Source organism: Staurois parvus, unplaced genomic scaffold, assembly GCF_062004578.1.
Source record: "Staurois parvus isolate SC_StPar_1 unplaced genomic scaffold, SC_StPar_1.0 ptg000066l, whole genome shotgun sequence".
Lineage (NCBI taxonomy): Eukaryota > Metazoa > Chordata > Amphibia > Anura > Ranidae > Staurois > Staurois parvus.
Genome location: NW_028317862.1, coordinates 9,821,749 through 9,843,348, shown reverse-complemented (window position 1 = coordinate 9,843,348; position 21,600 = coordinate 9,821,749). Strand labels below are relative to the sequence as shown.

Below are 21,600 nucleotides of genomic sequence, written 5' to 3'. Positions count from 1 at the left end.
TGTACTGTGACATACTGAAGCAGGGCATGATTCCTCCCCCCCCCCCCCCCCCGAGACTGGGCCGTAGGGCAGTATTCCAACATGAGGACGGCCCCAAACACAACTCCAAAAGACAACCGCTGCCTTGCTAAAAGAAGCTGAGTATAAAGGTGATGGACTGGCCAAGCATGTCTCCAGGACTAAACCCTATTGAGCATCTGTGGGGCATCCTCAAACAGAAGGCGGAGGAGCGCATATGTTGTGGTGGCCACACAACATATTAACACTTTGGGCCCAATTTGGACATTTTCACTTAGGGGTGTAATCACTTTTGTTGCCAGCAGTTTAGACATTAATGGCTGTGCGTTGAGTTATTTTGAGGGGACAGCAAATTTACACTGTTATACAAGCCGTACACTCACTATTGTACATTGTAGCAGTCATTTTTTTTAGTGTTGTCACATGAAAAGATAAAATATTTACAGAAGTGTGAGGGGTGTACTCACTTCTGTGAAATATATATATATATATATATATATATATATATATATATATACACACACACACACACACACACACAAAAAACATACATATACAGACATACAGCAGGTAAAATAAGTGATGAGCAAGTCACCATTTTTCTAGGTAAATATATTTCTAAAAGGTGCTGTTGACATGAAATTCACTACGTTGGTAACAACCCATGCAATCCATACATACAAAGAAACCAAAATAAGTTCAGAAATCAAGTTATGTGTAATAAAATGGGATGACACAGGGAAAAATAAATTATTGAACACGCAAACTGAAATTTATTTAATACTTCTCAAAAAATCCTTTGTTGGTAATGGCAGCTTCAAGATGCCTCCTGTATGGAGAAACTAGTCACATGCATTGCTCAGGTGTGATTTTGGCCCATTCTTCCACAGTCTTCACATCTTGAAGGTTCCGTGGGCCTCTTCTATGAGCTCTGATCTTTAGTTCTTTCCATAGATTTTCTATTGGATTCAAGTCAGGTGATTGGCTGGGCCATTCTAGCAGCTTTATTTTCTTTGAAACCAATTGAGTTTCCTTGGCTGTGTGTTTGGGATCATTGTCTTGCTGAAATGTCCACCCTCGTTTTATCTTCATCATCCTGGTAGATGGCAGATTTTTTATCAAGAATGTCTTAGTACATTTTTCCATTCATCTTTCCTTAAATTATGTGAAGTTTGCCAGTACCATATGCTGAAAAACAGTCCCTCACCATGAAGTTCCTACCTCCAAACTTCAGTGTTGGTATGGGGTTTTTTTTTCAGTGCCATTTGACCTCCAAACATGGTGTGTATTATGGCATCCAAAGAGTTCAATTTTGGTCTCAACTGACTAGACTATATTCTCCCAGTATTTCACAGGTTTGGCTAAATGTTGCACAGCACACTTTAAACAAGCTTCAACATGCTCTTTCTTCAGCAATGAAATCTTGCATGGTGAGCGTGCGTACAGCCCATGGTGTTTGAGTGCATTACTTCGTTTTTATTTATTTTATTTTTTTTAAACAATTGTACCTGCTAATTCCATATTTTTCTGAAGCTCTCCCCAAGTTGTCCTTGGCTCTTGGACAACTCTTCTGATAATTTTTTTTCACTCTGTCATAGATGTTGAGAGGAGCACCTGGTTGTGGCTGGTTTATGGAGAAATAATATTCTTTCCAGTTCCAAATTATGGCCTCTATAGAGCTCACTGGAACATTCAGAAATCCTTCTGTAACCAATGCCATCAGTATGTCTTGCAACAATAAGGTTGCAAAGGTCTTGAGAGAGCTCTTTGCCTTTACCCATCATGAGATGTTTCTTGTGCAACGCCTTGGTAATGAGACACCTTTTTATAGGCCATCAATTGGGGCAGGATTGCCTTCTAATTACTGATAGATTTCAGCTGGTGTCTTGGCTTTCCATGCCTTTTTGCACCTCCCTTTCTTTATGTGTTCAATACTTTTCCCTGTGTCATTTTATTATATTGCACAACTAAATACTAGCCAGGACTGCCCATAGGTAGTGCTGTGTTCTTTTTTTATGCCTAGTGTTCTACTCCTGACTACTAACCCTATGGCCATGAATAGAAGAGCTGTATCCATCAATGAACTCAAGAGAAAGGGATGTTATGGTGAGTAACAAAAAATCCTGTTATGCTTGCTACCACTCCAAGCAATGTAAAAGAGATAGCATATGTAAAGCAAAGCCAGCTGTGTAACAGAAATACGGCAGCCACTAATTCTGCTAGACAAAGTTCTGCTTAGTTTTACATGATCAAAATACATTACCTTGAAAGGCAAACACTGCACACTTGCTCTCTTGCATAACATTCACAGGTCGGGGTTGCTGGGCATGTGCTGGCAGTCTTCCTGCACACCCCAGTACTTGTGTTTTTTGCAGGAACAGCCTTTCTAGCTGCCACTTTTTTGGCCGCAACATCTGATGTCTTGGGCTGCTTTATGCTCTGTAAAATAGCAGTTGTGGTACAAAACTTAATCCAGTTATGCCATATATACAGAAACGTTGTTCTAAAAGAATTTGTATACAATTACTTAAAGCAGAATTACACGACAAAAAAATATAAATAACCCGCTGACATGTAGGATTTTTTATGACAGACAAGACTGTTTGTCTCTTCTCCCTGCTTGTGAGAATTTTTATACACAGCATGCGCAGTTCATACATTTATGACACCGCTCTGTGCCACGGATGTGACTCCCTTGCGCATGTGCAGGAGCGACAGCAACGCATCCTGCCAGCCAATCAAGCAAAGAGTCTGAAACTGGAAGAAAGACCAGGAAAAGATAGAAGCGCCTGTAACACTGTAGCATTGGAGGGAAATAATTTTCAGGTAAGTCTGATGTAATGTGCCAATATGCTGTGCATATTAGTTCATTGTGACATACTGTGAAACCCTAGAGCCATTTTTTAATATGGAGGTGTAATTCCACTTTAAAGGTCAACACAGTGGGTGCTGGAAATTTCCTGGTGCCATTTAACATCCAAAAAAAAAAAAAAAAAAATGAATTCACAAGAAAAGCTGTTACATAAAAGGACAATGCGATACTCAAATGATCATCAGAATATGCTTTTATTAGCAAAATTGCACATGGAAGACAATACTGCAAAAAGCCATCACCTCAATTTAAGACAATACACAGAGCAACCTTAAAACAAAAAAATAATAAAAAGACATCATAGCTAGGCCACAAGTAATGCTAAGCTGCAGGGGCAACGACTCACAGGTCTTTTGCACAGACAGCAAAAACACAGAGTGCACCACCATGGTGGGGATATACATTTCATGGAGAAAATACAATATGGCTATACACCAATCATCAAAAATACACATGTGTAACTTCAATTGGCATGGAAATAGGAGCCAAACTAGAAAATGCAATGGGAACTTAAATAATGTGACCATGTATCTGGATACATTCCACACAATTAGAGGCACTGGTGTCATTCTGGTAATAGTAAACCGTAGATCAATAGCTGTGGCCGGAAGACACAGTTTCTAGTTGGGCTCCTATTTCCATGCCATTTCTACTTTACCTGTAAAATCCTTTTCTTGGAGTACATCACAGGGCACGCAGCATCTTCATATCCATCATGATAGGGTTCGGCTGACACCTTCAGTGATCGGACACTGGCACAAAGACAGGAATCCCTGGCCAGGCATACATCCTCTCAGCTAGTCACAGTTTCAGTTTTGTAGCAAGCCACTGAACCACAAAACAAAAAAGGGGTGGGATCCATGGGTAACAATTTTACAAATCAAAAATTCCCTTTTTATGTAACATACATCCTAGGAGACACGGGGCATCTTTATATGAATTACAATAGGGATGTCCCAAAGCACTCAATATGGTGGGGAAGAGATACAGCAAAAAGCCAACAGGCCCCAAACAACCAAACCAGTACAGGTTAGAGCCTCACACAACAGCCTGCAAACCCCACTGACCAAGGATCATGTTCGGAAAAGCCCGAACATCCACCTGGTAAAACTATGAACCGATGACCAGGTAGCGGTCTTACAACCCTAAACTATTGAAGTCAATGTTGAATAGCCCAGGAAGCACCAACACTCTTGGTAGATTGAGCCGTCACCGAGAACGGCAAAACTTTCCTGTTAAACAGTACGCTTGAGAACAAAACCTGATAGATCCAATGAAAAATGGTAGATTTAAAAGGATGGCTGAGGCCACAAGACCACCTTTTCTCATTCAATAGAAATGGGTTTCTTACAGGCAAGAGCTGTCTATTTTGAAACTCTATTCAAATACCAAGAATCTGTGCTTGTGTAAATTCAATTCTACTAGGACATATCACAGTATATCATGAATTTTAATATAACAAGCCACTCAATTCCAATGGCAGCAGCCACACTGCTGGGAGTATGCATCCGAAAGGAGCAATAACTTTAAGATGACATTTCATATATCTCCATCTCTTCCACGCTCATATGAAAGCAAAGGGATAAAATGCTTCCATAGTATAAAATCTCTTAACAAGGTTTATTAAAAATAAAAAATCACACTTACAATATTGCAATTACAATTGCGCAAACAGAATTCTCAAAGCTGACAAAATAGTGTAGGGGTATCATGAATTTTGCCAGCTTTGAGAATTCTGTGTTTTATCCTAATATTTTCATATACTGTAAGAGTGGAAAAGATGGTGAGATACATGAAATGTCATCTTAAAATTATTGGTCCTTTTGGGTGCATACTCCCGGTGCTGTGGCGGCTGTCATTGGAACGGAGATCTACAAGCGTGTATGACCTTTAAGTAAAAGGTTGTCCCTAGTTTGTAAGTGTGCATTTCTACCATGGGTGGCAGTCTAAACGTCACTGCTCTTGCTGCTTTAAGCATGACAATTTTCTATTTTGATGCAAGAAAACACTTGGAAGTAAGGAATTTCACATGTGTGGACTTTATTGGTTAATAATTTTATTTGCACTTTATTCATAAGTCTGTTGGAGATGGCTGTGAAATCATTTCACAATGTGACATAAGGTTTTTAGATTAATTGTTAATTCACATATAGCATAGCTTGATAGATTAGGATTCTGAGACTCTGCAAGGTGAAGTAGTGGAAACCAGAAAACATAACCATCCTTCTCAGCAGGACAAAGGGAAACCCATCGATGGGTTCAAAGATTTCTTTAACACAGAAAGCATCAAGTTGAGGTGCCATGGAATCAAAGGAGTCCTGATCGTTGGAACAAGGTGTGTGACCACTTGTACAAAAAAGCACACAGCAGGGAATACAAAGCAATGGATCTCTGGAAGTGAACATTCAAGGCTGAAATCTGAACCTAAATTGTACTCAGACCCTGGTCAACTCCAGATTGGAGAAACACCAGAATGTGACCCATGACATACATACAAGGGTGAAGTCCCTGAGCCTCAAACCAGGAACTTCCAAGTCCAATGGTAAGTGTTCTTAGAAGTCGCCTTCCTAGCCTTTAAAAGGGTAAGGATTACCAATCTGATACACCCATCTCTCAAGACTCTGGCTTCAACAGCCATGCCGTTAAAACCAGCAACTGTAAAGGAGGATGGAATATTGGACCTTGCAAAAGGATTCAGGTTGATGCAGCAGGGTCTACAATTAATCTGACAAGTTTTCGATGTTGGAAAAGAAAGGGGGGGGGCGCAGACTGCCTTTTGAAGATTCAAAGAAACATTTTAAAGCATGGAGGGGGAAGGATACAAGCTTGTAACACTGGACTTTACCATGGACCCAGTCATCAGCAATCTCCCCCGCCAAATGTGTGCAAAGGCCAGCAAATGTCCCCCCACCCAATTAAGTAGCCCCATTGCAAGGAGGACTTGCCTCCTGGCTTAGAGGTTTTAGAGTCTAGGTCTTCTTGCAGAACTGGGATTGGGGCTTTGGCTTAGAACCCCAAGAGGTAGGCTGTTTGTTTTAAGTGGAAGCCTGTGGTACAGTTCTCTTGCCCACAGTTCCCTTTTGGATATAATCATCCCAAACAATGTTCCCCTTGAAAAAGGTAAACGTTCAACCTGCCATAGAAGACAGCTCCACAAACACTTTAGCCTCAAGAATCTGCATGTGCAGAAGAAATCAACAAGGAATTTGCTGAACAGAGTCTTAAAAAGGCATCCAAAGAGGATTTAACGGTACAGGAAATAACTGCTTGACTCCATATCCCTGCTTGACTCCATATCCATTTCTCGTCTTACAAGCAGCCCAAACCTTGTGGCTTTGACACAATTCTACATCCGCTGCCACAAGTTGTAAGGCTGTCCTCAGCAGAGCAAAGGAGGCATTAAAGAAGGCCAACAGAATCTTCTGAAGCATCCTTGAATACCTTGTCAACTGAAACTGAAAGGGTCTTATAAGATTGGAAACTGCCAGATCTACTACTTGCAGCGCAATTGGCTTTTTGTTAAACTAATTTTCCATGGAATAATGTTGACACATTGTTTTGGCGGAGCAAGCACATTTTCAGGGTGGGCCCTGTCCACATATTACACATTCTTTTTAAGTGGAAATTCACCGTCGCAGCTGACATTGATTAATTTTAATCTTTTTACACACACACACACCTTCAGTTACTTGTTTTCCATGCCTAGACAAATGTCATAAATCCCAGGATTCTTCAAGAGGGGGGGGGGGGGGGGGGGTTCTCAGCTAAGCACATCCTACTCCTTGCATGCCTAAGCCAAGGGCAAATGGATTCCATTAATGTAGCATTTACTTGACTGGATTTCATCCATTTACATGGCTCTTCTGGCCTTAAGATAGTCACGGCCAGAAGTGCTAGAAGGGTGTTTTTCTACATAATTTCTCAGCAAAATAAGCATGGAGACAAGACTGGGTAAGTTTGCTTTGAATATTAAAAATTAATAAAATAGCATTTTTGGTTTGTGGTGCTCAGACACGGGAAGTTCCACTTTAAAAGTATAAAATTTCTACTTTTCAAGTACAGTAACTTTTTTGGGTTTTAAATCAACACTGATTCAAGAAGGAAAAAAAAAATGCGTTCTCTTCAAAGTTCTGTTACACAATGTTTGCAAATTAATATCACCTGAACAAAGTCTTGCTTGTAAAACAAAAAAATTAATATAGGTATTACTTTGTTATTAAAAGCCCAACTCCATCAAAGTTGAAAGCACCATCCCTGCAGTGCCCCTTCCCTTCCTGCAATGCAAGGGTTTAAAGCTGATGTAAAGGCAGAAATGTTACCTTCATGCATTCTATCCACGAAGGTAAAAGACCTGTGTGCAGCAGTCCCCCCAAATACTTACCTGCACCCAATCGCGATCCAGCGATGTGCACAAGAGCCTCGTCTCTCTGGGGACTCTTCCTCCTCATTGGCTAAGAGAGCAGTAGGAATCACAGCCAGCGAGTTAATGAACAGAGAAGGGGCCATGGCTCTGTGTGTGGATGGACACGCAGAGCAGCGGCTTTGGTGCGAACAAGCATGCTTGGGTGCCCCCATAGCATATTTTGTGTCATTTTAAAAACGGGACGCATTAAAGGGGAACTTCACCTTCTCAGTCAACACTATGTTTACACCTTATGCTGCTAGCCTTAATAAATAGGAGGGTAGATTAGATTTGTTTTAAAGGTTTTTTTTTTTTTAACATTTCTTCAGTTACTTCCTGGTTTCCATACCTAGGCAAACTATGTCATACATTCCAGGAGTCTTTAGGAGGGGCTTTCTCAGCTGAGGCAGGTGGATTGCAGATTCCAGGAAGTAACCTCATTTGCCCTTAACCAGATGGCTACAGACAGAAAAGCTAGGGGGTATTTTTCAAAGTGATTTCTCAGCAAAATAAAGCATAGAGACATGAAAGGATGGATCAGTTTGCTTTAAATATTAAAAATGAATTATTATTATTACATAGAGTTTATATAGCGCCAAAGTGTTTGCTCAGTGCTGTGCAATGGGGGGGGGGGGGGGACACAATACATGAAACAGTATAGCAACAACAAACAGCACACGAGGGGTTAGAGGGCCCTACTCTTTCGAGCTTACAATCTAGGAGGGAGGGGGTAGTAGTACAGGAGGAAGTGGCTGTGGGGGATGGAGTGGTGGGAGGAATGAGGGGGAACGGCTGTTAGGTGAGGGTGGGGTAGGCTTCCCTGAAGAGGTGGGTTTTCAGGGAGCGCCTGAAGGTGAGGAGGAAAGGTGACAGTCTGATGGGTGGGGTAGTGAGTTCCAGAGGATGGGGAGGACCTGGAGAAGTCTTGCAGTCGTGCATGGGAGGGGGAGACCAGGGAGCAAGATAGAAGGAGGTCCTGTGAGGAGCGAAGGGTACTGGTAGGGTGGTATTTGGGTATCAGGTAAGTTAGGGGCAGTGTTGTGAATGGCTTTGTAGGTCAGAGTTAGTAGTTTAATGTGATGCGTTGGGCAACCGGGAGCCAGTGGAGGGATAGGCAGAGGGGGGTGGCAGAGGTGGAGCGGATGAGTCTAGCCACTGAGTTCAGGATGGTCTGAAGCGGGGAGAGCCTGTGCTGGGGTAGGCCGGTTAGAAGGGAGTTGCATTCCATTTTGTGGTCTTTTGGGACAGATGACTTAGAAAGTGGCATTTTTAAATAAGCCTGGACCTCTCCCGCATGAAAACCCACAAAAGGCCTTGTGGGTCTAAGATAAAAACAGACCCTGGGATTTTTTCAGGAGTAAATTCCTCAAGGGGAGTTTTCCACCTCCCCACCCTGTGGAAAATTTGCTTCCTCTTCCATCATTTCCTCTGGTAGATCCTCAACAGGCTCATCTTCTCATCAAGGAGGGAGGGAGTAAAGAGGAATGTTTCCATTTGCTACAAAGATGGTATAAACTGGAAAAGACTCCGGACATCTAGTGCTGCAATCCAGCAGTAGCAGATGAGAATTCCTCCTTTGACACAAAGGAAATGGAAGACTAAAAGGATTTTTACAGGTAAACCAAAAATCTTAATTTCTTAAATTGTACATCAATGACACAGGAGTTAATAGTCATTACTACTTGGGATGTCAAAAGCAATAAATTTGAGGGGAGGGCACCAAAGTAAAAAGTTTTAGAAACAATCCTACGTGCTGGAAAAGAATTGTTGATCCGTGATATCACTTCTGATTATCTGTGAGTAACTTCCTCAAATCCCCTTGTGATCACTCAATGCCCAAGATATGCTCTCACCTTATATTAATGGCCTGCATGTTATAGAGGTCACAGTAAGCCTTTTTCCTCTCTGGGTATTAGATAATGCCAACCACTCATCTCCTCCTTCTCAATAGATGGAGCAAACAGACAATACCTCTCATAGTACTTTATGTAAAACCAATAATTATAAAAAAAAAATTATAAAAACCACAACACTCATTTAACCACTTGCCCTCCTGAGGATTTACCCCCCTTCCTGAACAAGCCATTTTTGTGTTATGGCGCTGTGTTAATTTAACTGACGATTCTGTGGTCATGCAACGCTACACCCAAATTAAATTTACGCCCTTTCTTTCACCACGAATTGAGCTTTCTTTTGGTGGTATTTGATTGCCTGTGCGGGGTTTTTTTTTTTTTTTTTTTTTTTTTTTTAATTCAAGCAAAAAAATAAGACATGACAATTTTGCAGAAAAAAAGCTCAACATATTTGGCTTTTTGCAATTAAACATGTCCAGTAAAGAAAAAAAAAAATCCAATACGTGTAAATAAGTTTATGTGAAAGCTATGTTTACGAATTGCGGTATAGATATTGAAATTTTTTTTACATTTTTACTAGTAGTGGCGGTGATCAGCGACTTAGTGTCAGAATGTCCGCCGCAATCGCACTATAAGAGGAACTATCTTGGTGATCAGTGCTAGGGGGAAGAAAAAAAAAAAAAAGCACTGACTACTAACAGCACTGGGCAGGAAGGGGTTAACATCTGGGACAATCAAAGTGTTGTGTGCTGTTTCACTATGTGTGTGCGCTTCACTGTAAGCACCCTGCTTTGCATGGGCATGCAAAGCAGCGTGCAGGAGCTGACAGGGGAGAGAACTGTTTTGTTTCCAAACAGTTCTTTTCCTCAAGCCCCCCCACTGACACTGGGCAGGAAGGGGGTTAACATCTGAGGTGATCAAAGGGTTAACTGTATGCCGTTTTACATAATGTGCTGTGTGTTTTACTAGGGAAACATGCTGATGTGTATGTCTCTGCTGTGCAGAGAAATGTACAGCAGCATGCTCTTGCTGGCAGGAGATAGACCTGTATTTACACACAGGTTTCTCCCGTCAGTGATACTTGGCGATTGCCGGGTGCCAGTGGGGAATCTCCAGCCGGAACCTGGTGACTGCCATCTGTAGCCGCCAATGGAGGCGCGGGTAGGGAGGCGCACACACACGGATTTGCCCAGCCCTGCAGTAGTAGTTCTAAAATAGGGCGGCAGGGAAGCTGTTAAGAAAGTTACATTTTCTTTTAAACCCCAAAAATTTAATATGCAGCTTACTGGTTCTTAGATGGTTGCATTAGTTTTCAGGCTTTTTCCTCCCTTAATGTTCACCTGGTAGTTCTGTGAACAACGGTTTCTACCAAATGTTTAAACTGTATTAGAAAGGTGTTCTAGAAACCAGTGACAATATGACAAAAGCTACTCCTCTCAATTGATTAAATAAGGAAATTATCCATCTTCTCCATCACTGATCCAGATGAACAGAGACATCAAACTGCTGCTGCTCAAACGCAGCTGAAGTTCATCCTTCTTCCTCCAGTTACACAATGATTGCAGGAGAAAGAGGCTGACTATGTATAGGATATTACTACTAAGTTAATTAGGTTTTATTTTCAGTGCAACATGGTATCCTGCATATATGTGCATGTGTATTATTTCCATGTGTTACTTACTTTTGCATTTGTGACTTCATGGGGGACAGTACTGTAAACATTAAAATTCTTCTCTCCAAACACAGACCTCTGTGTAGATTCGCCAAGTAATCCTTCCTAGAAGAGACATCCAAATGGCGCACAATAAGAATTATATCTTTGTCACTTTACAACAGCAAATTATTGCATATTTAGGGAGTGAAACAAAGTGAGAACAGCTGCATGCTTGATTTCAGGCATATAAACCCTTTCCATATGCAGAAACAACAGTCTAGACAGAGCAATAAACATAATAAGCATCATCACAACACCCACTGGAACACACAGTATGTGAGGTAAAGCAGACTGACTGCAGCGTGGAAAAGAGTGAAAAAAAAAAATATCCAAATTTACAACAAAATCACTAAATGCAAAATTACAAGTTGTACTTTAATTCTTTTCAAGATAATCATTCACACTGTTAAAGTGGAACTTCAGACATTAAAAGACTGAAAAAGGGTTAAATTACATCTACAAGGCAATTCATTTCCCACCATCCTTAATAGAATGGGCAATAGTTAATTGGTTATTTTTCTTTGCTCTGTGTCTCTGTTCACAGCATTATCCTCATTCTCTGCAGGTATCAACTGTGCCAACTCTCCTTTGCCCTATTTAAAAAAGGATATTCTTGACTGGAGTTCCACTTTAAGTGCACACAAGTGACATGTCTGTGCTTCATTGCATTCATCGCTTTCTCCTAGCTTACAGAGGGCTACAGGTCAGGATCCTCAACATACTGTATAGCAGTCTTATGATAAATATGCCTTTTCATTTACTTGTTCATTTTTTAACATGTCAACGTACCTAGAGCTGATGCTTCTCATTGGCTTCATAAAGCCCTATAAAGTCAGCACTTTTCCTACAGTACAATGAAAAATGGATGGTATGTGTCCAATATGGGTCTTCTTTCCATTTCATTGACTGATGTAATGGGTAACCTGTTCCATTGAAAATGATGCAATCCCACTCTTTACATACATTGATTTTATAGTTTTCTTTTTTTCTTTCTTTTTTTTTTTAAATGCTGAAAGCCTAATCAGAAGTAATTTACTATAAAAATCATTCGGTGGTTTGGACAGTTTTTTTTGCTAGATTGGAAAGTACAAAATACTTTCTACAAGTGAAAATAAAGCTAGGAGAAAACAATTAGTAACTGGTAATGAAGAACATCAGAACAGTACCCCAATTTTTTTCATCTTTAAAAATTACTGCTATGAAATTGGACAGGAAGGACCAAACAAGGTTTTAAAACTGATCAGGGTTTCCTGGAAGGCCAGCATAATGCAACATGGCACAAACACCACTCATGTGCACCCCTTTAGAATGCAATCTGTTATTTTAATACTTGTTAAAGGATGGCAGCCATGCTTTGGTTTTTCAACATTAGTAGAGAGAAGAAAAAGACTTAGAACCTGTGCATTGTTTCCTGGATTTATCTGTGAAAGTGACCAATATCTTTTCACAGACTGTTTTGTTGAGGTTGGTAGAACTACTTCTCTAGGTACTGGTATATTTCCTGAAATTGTATGAGGTTTACTTTGTATACAACTCCCCTGTTTTTTGGAGTGAAGGACTTTGAGAAGTTCTATCTTTGTGTCCGGTGTTCCTTGAGCCAACCCAAAATCTACCAGGGCGTATCTGCAAAAAAACAAAAAACAAACACTGAAGGGTGAAGTGGCAAATTTTTAAAATATATCCAAAATCAAAACACTTTCAGTTTTGGATAGTGTATGGGACTGCAAACACCCATCATTTGTTTCCAACAGTGTCAGTGGTAGCGGACTTCATTTTATACTGTTGAAAAAATGTTGCAACTTGATCTAAAACCTTACAAAGTTGCAAAAAACCTTGCCGTGGATAATGCACATACTTTGAGCAGTCAAATACAGATCGGACCAGACCTTAATTATGAAGTGTGAGAGCAAAATTTCAGTTTTTGTTTTAAAATCTTGAACTAGCCAGACTGTAGTTTTCACATGCATACATTAAAATAGTAAGAATGCCAACACAGAATTAACTATATTGTACAGCTCACTAGTATTACTGGGCATTCAATATATGCCCAAAAATACCACATTGAAGTACACAGGGTGTGTGCAGTACACCTTGTCCTACCCAGCACCCTTGCCCTTTCTGGCAATACCCAATTGTCAAAATTACAGCCAGGAGTTGCTGTGTTTATACACAGCAGCTGTAATAGCTGTGGCTGAAGAAAAACAAAAAAACACAACCACAGTTTGGGCAGTTTCACACAGGCAGATCAGATGACTGTCAGATGGAAAAACTGACCAGCGGGTCTGTTTACATCCAACCACCCCATTGAGAACAGTGGGCTGTGTAAGTGTCCGTTCTGCACAAAGCGGACCAAACCTGTCACCTCTCTGCTCAGCAGACGGATCCCCCACTGAGCAGGCGGATCCGCTCTGCAGAGTTCACACCTTATGTTGCTAGCATTAATAAATAGAAGGGTAGATTATATTTACTTGTTTTAAAGTTTTTTGGGTTTTTTTTACATTTGTTACTTCCTGGTTTTCATGCCTAGGCAAATGTCAGTTTCCAGGAGTCTTCAGGAGGGGCTCTCTCAGCTAAGGCAGATGGATTGATTCTAGGAAGTAAACTCATCTGCCCTTACTCAAGATGGCCACAGCCAGAAATGCTAGGGGGCAGTTTGATTGGAAACTGCCAGATATACTTGCAGCATAACTCACTTTTTGTTAAACTAATTTTCCATGGAATAATATGGACACATCGTTTTGGCGAATCAAGCACCGTTTCAGAGTGGGCACTGTCCGCATGTTACACAATGTTTTTAAGTGGAACTTCACTGTCTCGGTCAACATTGATTTTTAATCCTTTTGCTGCTAGTATTAGTAATTAGATAGGAAAGTATATTATATTTACTGGTTTTAAACTTTTTATTTTTTTACATTTCAGTTACTTCCTGGTTTCCATGCCTAGGCAAATTATGTCATACATCCCAGGAATTTTCAGAGGGAGGGTTTTTTCCTCAGCTAAGCACATCCTCCTCCTTGCATACCTAAGCTAAGGGCAAAAGGAGTCCAGTAAAGTAAATGCTACATGAATCTTCTGCCCTTACTTAAGATGGCCATGGCAAGAAATGCTAGGGGGGGTGTTTTTCAGCATAATTTCTCTGCAAAATAAAGCATGGATACATGACTGGGTAAGTTTGCTTTGAATATTAAAAAAGAATAAAATAGCATTTTTGGTTTGTGGTGCTCAGACACAGGGGAAGTTCCACTTCAAAAGTATTAAATTTCTACTTTTCAACTACAGTAACTTTTTGGTTTTAAACGAACACTGATTCAAGTAGAAAAAAAAAAAAAAAGAAAAAAAATGCGCTCTCTTCAAAGTATTGTTACACAATGTTTGCAAATTGATATCACCGGAACAAAGTCTTGCTTGTAAAACAAATAATGGATATAGGTATAACAGTATTAAAGTTGTAAATCATAAACCTTTTTAGTGTCAGTAAAATTATTTTAAAAACTCCCAAAATTATTCTTCCAAATTCTAATCCAGCACTCTGTGTACACTTCTATATACACACTTCTCTGTGAACACTCCGTGATCACTTCTATGTGGCTGAATTACATACCCTTACCCTAAATAAGTGACATAAGAGCCTCCCGAGAAAATATTACGTTGGGTCCACACTCATCTGAAACTATCCCACAGGATTAACGTCAGATCACAAATTATCCCTTTTGTAATTCAGCCACATAGAAGTGTTCATGAAGTGTACACAGAGAAGTGTGTATATAGAAGTGTACACAGAGTGCTTCACTATTTCACACTTTGTAAAACTTTTTTTTGTGCAAACACAAAACCACACACACACACACACACACACACTACAATTTAATCAGTTATACTGAGGAGAACACACTATCCAGTTTTATTTTTTGGAGGTATACAGCATTTTTGGAGGCACATGGAGATTATGGATCCGAATTTGGAAGAATAATTTTGGGAGTTTTTGAAATAAATTTTACTGACACTAAAAAAAGGTTTATGATTTACAAATTTTGGACTTTCAAGGGTGAAAGTGGGACTTTGATATAATAAACACCTTTTATATATTGACACTCAGTTTGCTATACAATTATACATTTTGGATACCAGTTTTTTTTATTCACATTTGTTATTAAAAACCCAACCCCATGAAAACCACCACCCCTGCAGTGCCCCTTCCCCACCTGCACTGCAATGGTTTAACCGCTTCCCCATAGCAGAAATACTGCAGCAGGGGTGTGCAAAATCTCACACACACACACACACACATATATATATACACACATGATTTTGCATTTCCGGGTAGGGGGCATGCGCAAGCCCTATCTGCGCTGCCATTCGCAGCCACGACTGTCAATCACTGGGTTCTGGCCGGTGATTACCCACCGGCGCCCGGTGATTACCGAGGATCTCCGAGGAGGGCTGCTTTGTTAACGAACAGTTGTCCTCCCTGTCGCTCGGGAACACTGCTCTGGATGGCTGTGCACAGCACAACCATCCAGAGCAGTGTGCTTACAGTTATGTACCACCACACCGACCCCCAATAAAACACTCTCAGCACAGTTAACCCTTTGATCGCCACTCATGTTAACCCCTTCCTGCCCAGTGCCATTAGTACAGTATCAGTTTTTTTTTTTTTATAGCACTGATCACTGCATTGGTGTGGCTGGGGATGTCAGTGACACCAAGTCAGTTCCCCCTAGTATCAGAATGCCCGCCTCAGTCCTGCTATAAGTCGCTGATCGCCACCATTACTAGTAAACAACAATAAAAATATTCCAGTGTATTTATACACCGCTATAACGTTCACGTAAACCAATTAATTAACACGTATTGGGATTTTTTTTTTTACCAAAGACATGTAGCAGAATACATTTTGGCCTAAATTTATGACGAAACTTGTTTTTTTTTATTTTTTATTGAACATGTTTAATAGAAAGAGTAAAAAATATTTTCTCAAAAAATTGGTCCTTTTTTTATAGTGCAAAAGAAAAAAAGAAAAAGCAACACACAATTGATCAAATACCACCGAAAGAAAGCTCAATTCGTAGGGGGACGTAAATTTAAATTGGGTCCAGCGTTGAATGACCACACAATTGTCATTTAGCGTAACGCAGCGCCGTAATGCAAAAAAATAGCCTGGTCAGGAAGGGGGAGGGGGGGAGAAATCCTCAGGAGGGCAAGTGGTTAAAGTAGATGTAAAAGGTTGAAAGCTTACCTTCATGCATTCTATGTATGAAGGTAAAAAAAACAAAAAAAAAAAACCCACAAACAAAAAAAAAAAACACCACTTTTGTGTGCAGCAGTCTTCCCAAATACTTGCCTGCGCCCCATTGCGATCGAGCACTGTGTACGAGAGCCTCGGCACTCTGGGGACTCTCCCTCATTGGCAGAGAGAGCAGTGGGAATCACAGCCAGCGAGTTAATGAGCAGAGAGGGTGCCATGGCTCTGTGTGTAGATGTACATACAAAGCAGCGGCTTGGGAGCAAGCATACTTGGGTGCCACCATAGCAAGCTACTTGCTCTGAGGCCACTAAGCAGGAGGGAGGGGCCAGGAGCACTAGCACTGGACCTGAGAGGAGGATCAGGGCTGCTCTGTGCAATACCACTGCACTAGGAAAGTATGACATATTTGATTTTTTTTTTTTTTGTAAAAACACACAATTGCCTTTAATATCACTTTAATTGCTTGCTTAGTCTAGGAGCAGAGGATTAAGGAGCAAAGAAAAAAAAAAACCAAAACAAAAAAAAAACCAAAACAAAAAAACAAACAAAAAAACAAACAAAAAAAAACTACTTCTCACTCCAGCAGGCTCCCTCCAGCTACTCCGTAAGCTGGGGATGACTCCTGTCACACTCCAGTCTCCTAAACATACAATACAGGATAAAAGACCCTGTACTGTAATTGACGACGCAGGAGGTTCCACATATAGGACTGGAACTTCAAGCAGGGTACGCTGGAGCTAGGAATCCAGTAAGTGATAGGAGCAGTTCTGCAAACTCCTTGATTACCCCTAACAGGAAAAGCAGTAGATGAGCTGCATTTTTACCCCCTTCCTGTCCAGGCCAATCTTCAGCTTTCAGTGCTGTTGCACTTTGAATGGCAATTGTGCAGTCATGCAATACAGATACTCCTCGCTTAACGACCTACCTGTTTATCGACCGCTCGCACTTACGACCATCTCTTCACCGTTACGACCGCTCACACTTACGACCATCTCGGTACGTGCTAAAACGTGGTTACGCGCTAAACGTGGTAGCGGACGTGGTAGCAGACGTGGTAGCGGTGGTAGCGGTGGTAGCGGCCCTGCGTCTCAAAGTCATTCATGGCTGAAATTGTACACTATTCTGAGGTCCGGTACTGCTGGTTTCCTGGTCAGTATTCAGTACTGTAAATTACTGTATTTTTTTGCGATGCAAAGAAAAAACTTTATAAACAGCTATACTGTACTGTACTGTATACAGTCCAGGATCTCTCTCAGGCCCACACAATACAGCACAGTAGTGTGACAATACTGTATACAGTACAGATATAGTACATTACAGTATGTACAGTACAGTGTAACTATTTATAAAGCTTTTTCTTCAAGCATACAAGTTGTGTGTGATCTGGGTGCCTTATTCTGTATTGTACTTTACCCCAGATGTCTCCAAAAAGGAAAAGCAAGGTTGCACCAGAAAATGCCAAGAAACAAAGGAAGGCTATTGATCTTGAGAAGAAAATAAAGATCATAAAAGGATTATGAAGGTGGCAAAAAAGTCCATGAGATAGCACATGACTTGCATCTGGCACATTCAACCATTTCAACAATCCTTAAGGATAAAGATAGAGTAAAAGAGGCAGTGAAAGCATCAACAGGCTTTAAAGCCATAATAACTAGACAGCGGAAAGGCCTAATTCATGATATGGAGAAGTTACTGGCTATCTGGTTTGATGACCAGATTCAAAAAAGAATGCCATTGAACCTTTCAATAATTCAAGCCAAGGCACTCAATATCTTTGAGACTTTGCAAGCACGCAGCGGTTCAACCGAAACCTTTACAGCAAGTAACGGATGGTTTCAACGGTTTTCTCGAAGATTCAAGCTGCATAAATCGGAGTGTCAGTGGTGAGGCAGCAAGTGCAGATGTAGAAGCAGCAGAAAAATTTGTTGACCAATTTGATAAAATCATAGAGCAAGGTGGCTACTGTCCAGAACAGATCTTCAATGTGGATGAAACTGGACTTTTTTGGAAGAAAATGCCTGAAAGATCCTATATACACAAAGAAGCTAAGACAATGCCTGGCTTTAAGGCATTTAAGGACAGGGTCACTTTGTTGTTGGGAGGAAATGTTACCGGGTTTAAGTTGAAGCCTTTGCTTATCTATCGCTCTGAAAACCCACGTGCATTGAGCAGAGTTAGAAAGAACACACTGCCTGTTTACTACCGAGCAAATAACAAGGCATGGATGACTCAAGCTTTGAGGATTGGTTCATCCACTGCTTCATACCCTCAGTGAAGCATTATTGTCAAGAAAAGGGCATTCCTTTTAAAATTATCCTCCTGCTTGATAATGCTCCAGGCCATCCCCAGTATCTTGATGACCTAAACACAGATGTAAAGATAGTATATCTACCTAAAAACACAACTTCAATCCTTCAGCCAATGGACCAGGGGGCCATAGCCACATTTAAAGCATACTATTTACGCACAACTTTTTCCAAAGCTGTAGCAGCAACAGAAAATGATGAAGTAACTCTCCGTGATTTCTGGAGATCTTACAACATTTTAGACTGCATAAACAACATTGAATCCGCTTGGAAGGGAGTGACAGAAAAGTGTATGCAAGGCATATGGAAAAAATGCCTAAAATGTTTTGTGAGCAATGTTACAGTTTTTGAGAAAGATGAACATGTTGATGCCATAAATAAAACAACTATGGAACTTGCTAAAGTGCTTAATTTAGAAGTTGAGGTGGAAGATATTGAGGAATTAGTGCAATACAGGGAGGGAGAGCTAACTACCGAAGATTTAATAGAGTTGGAAGCACAGCAGAACCTGGCGGAGGAGGAAGAAGAAAATGAAAACATGGAAGAAGTGCCAAAGAAGTTTACTGTGAAGGGATTAGCTGGTGTGTTCTCAAAAGTGAATGCAGCTATGTTCCAACTAGAGAGTATGGATCCGAATGTTGAACGATTCACAAAGGTGGAAAGACAAATAAGTCAAGTTTTACAGTGCTATCGTGAAATATATGAAGAAAAAAAGAAAATGACAAAGCAGACCACTCTAAGTGGATACTTTTGGAAAGTTACACCAAGCACTACCAATGCTTCAATTTCTACTCCATCGTCTCCCTTACCTGGGCCTTCAGCAGCTCCTGATAATAGCTCTGATGATGACGATTTTGAAGGATTCGTTGACTAAAATGATAGCCTGAATTTTTTTTTTTTGTTTGTTTTGTTTTTTTTGTTTACTGTGGAAGTTTTCAGTTTGATATTTCTTGTTATTTTACTTATTCAGAATACTGTATTGTATTGTCAAATACTATGCATATACTGTATTGTACTACTGTACTGTAATACATTCCAGTACTGTGTGTAAATTACACAACCTATGCAAATTAAAACAAGTGGAAGTTTTCAGTTTGATCTTTCTTGTTATTTTACTTATTCAGAATACTGTATTGTCAAATACTATGCATATATTGTACTACTGTATACAGTACATGCAGTTCCTCACTTAACGACCAATTCGCTTAACGACCAAGTCGTTGAAACGGAACTCGGTCGTTAAGCGAGGAGTACCTGTACTGTACCCATGTGAATTTTTTTGAGACAGATATAACTTTATTTTGGTGGTATTTATTCACCACTGGGATTTTTATTTCTTTTGCCAATTAAAAAAAGCCCATAAATAAATAAATCTTGGCAAAAATTTATTCAGTTATCTTTTTAGTAAAAAAAATAACCCAAAATTAGTTTATAACCAAAAATTATAATTTTTCAAAAAAGTTTTTTTTACATTTGTTTTTTTTAACATACTGTTACCCTAGCAGTACAGTGTCACCATAATGACACTGTACTACTTGTGGGGGGTGATGATTATTATTTTTACACCGATTGCTTTTACACCCATAAAGGCTGTAAAAGCAATTATTTCTCCTCTCTGGCGGCATGCTTGCAGCCATTGAGAAATACTGTGTGAGCTGTGCTTGGTCACAACTTGTCACATGGTACAAGGCTGTTGTGAATAGCCCTGTACCATGTGACCTCTGTGATCATTCACAGATTTCACACGTAGTAAGCAATGATGTCAGAAGTTACATTTTGCTTACACCTATTCATATGATCACTGATTGGCCAATCAGTGATCACATGATCGGGACCTCACACAGATCCAGTACAGCGATCAGTGTTCCGCAGCATCCGAAGGACACAGCGGGCACCGGATCGAGGTGCCGCGCGCTTCCAGGGAGTGTGCACAATCCAAAATGGCGGGTGCCGTTTTGGAACGGCAACCCGTCCCTACACTGCCACAGTCCAGCCGTTTATATACAATGGGAAGTGGTTAAATGCACAGGGGGTATTTACTAAAGCTGGAGAGTTCTGTATAGAAACCAATCGGCTCCCAGGTTTTATTGCTAAAGCCTAATTGAACAAGTTGAAGTTAGAAGCAAAATTTCTTTATGCAGAATTGCACCAGATTTTGCACTCTCCAGGTTAAGTAAATCAACCCCAGAGTTTATTCTAGCCAATCACATCTAATGATGGTAATATACATATGACATGACATATACAATATAATAAGGTGCCCAAACATACTGCTTCTGTTTTCTGCTATACAAGAAGTTGCTTGGTTTCACATCCCGGTGAACAATCCCAAAGTGGTGGATACGTTTAAGTGCTTTTAATAGGTTAAACGTGTACTCCTTTGCTTCTTGAAAGCTAAGAGAATGTAAAATATCCTGTAAAAAAAACAAAAAAACAATTAGCTCATACAGCCCTACATTGTGCATTGTTATCTTATTAAACTCCTATGATGTCCAACTCCTGCAGTCATGCATCAGCAGCCTGCAGATAGCAAGTTTTGAAAGCCATTATTTGCATGAGGGTATCCCTCCACTCAGGTCCTATTATTCAGTAATAGAGCTTGGCAATAGGTCACTATGACAACTAGCAATGTGGGATGGGGGAGGTAATGCGTTCTTGTGCCCATTACCACCCCCCCCCCCCCCCAAAACAAAATTGGACTTTCAAGGCGATCTTTGGCACACAAAAGGAGCCAAGAAGTCAAAATGTAGGATGTGGCATGCAGGGTACCTCACTACAGACTCCAGCAGTTCTGCAGAGCACCACTGTCCTATAGGAATTTTTGAGCAAAGCCACCATTATTGGGAAAGGAAGAAAGGCAAGTTTGTTACCAGGTGGGAGGGTTAAAAAGGACAACTTTACTGTGGGTGGGTGACCCGTACAGGCACCATCACGTAGCTGTATGTCAACACCTTCTGGGTTGCGGGTGTGGGCTCAGCCCCCCCCCTCCACCCCAAGCCGATTCCCGCTTTGATAAAACACATCGGGATTTTGTCAATAGGTTTCAGTCAATGATTCATAACTCAGACCCAGTAAAAAATGTTTTCAAAAATAAAATGTCATAAAATTTACACCAAAATGTATTCTTTGCTAAGAAAAAACGCAATACATGTAAATTAATTGGTTTACATGAAAGTTATAGCATTTAAAA

General features: G+C 40.4%; 1 protein-coding gene across 1 annotated transcript in view; it reads right to left on the bottom strand.

Moving 5' to 3' along the window:
- The window catches only part of CDC7 (cell division cycle 7), an 81,335-nt gene that overhangs the window by 25,904 nt on the left and 33,831 nt on the right, over positions 1-21,600 (bottom strand). Inside the window, exons 5-8 of the mRNA XM_089668926.1 lie at positions 20,682-20,824; positions 12,257-12,482; positions 10,827-10,922; positions 2,282-2,457 (exon numbers count right to left, since the gene is read on the bottom strand). Of these exons, the coding sequence (XP_089525052.1) occupies positions 2,282-2,457; positions 10,827-10,922; positions 12,257-12,482; positions 20,682-20,824 (641 nt within the window). The remainder of the gene's footprint in view (positions 1-2,281; positions 2,458-10,826; positions 10,923-12,256; positions 12,483-20,681; positions 20,825-21,600) is intronic.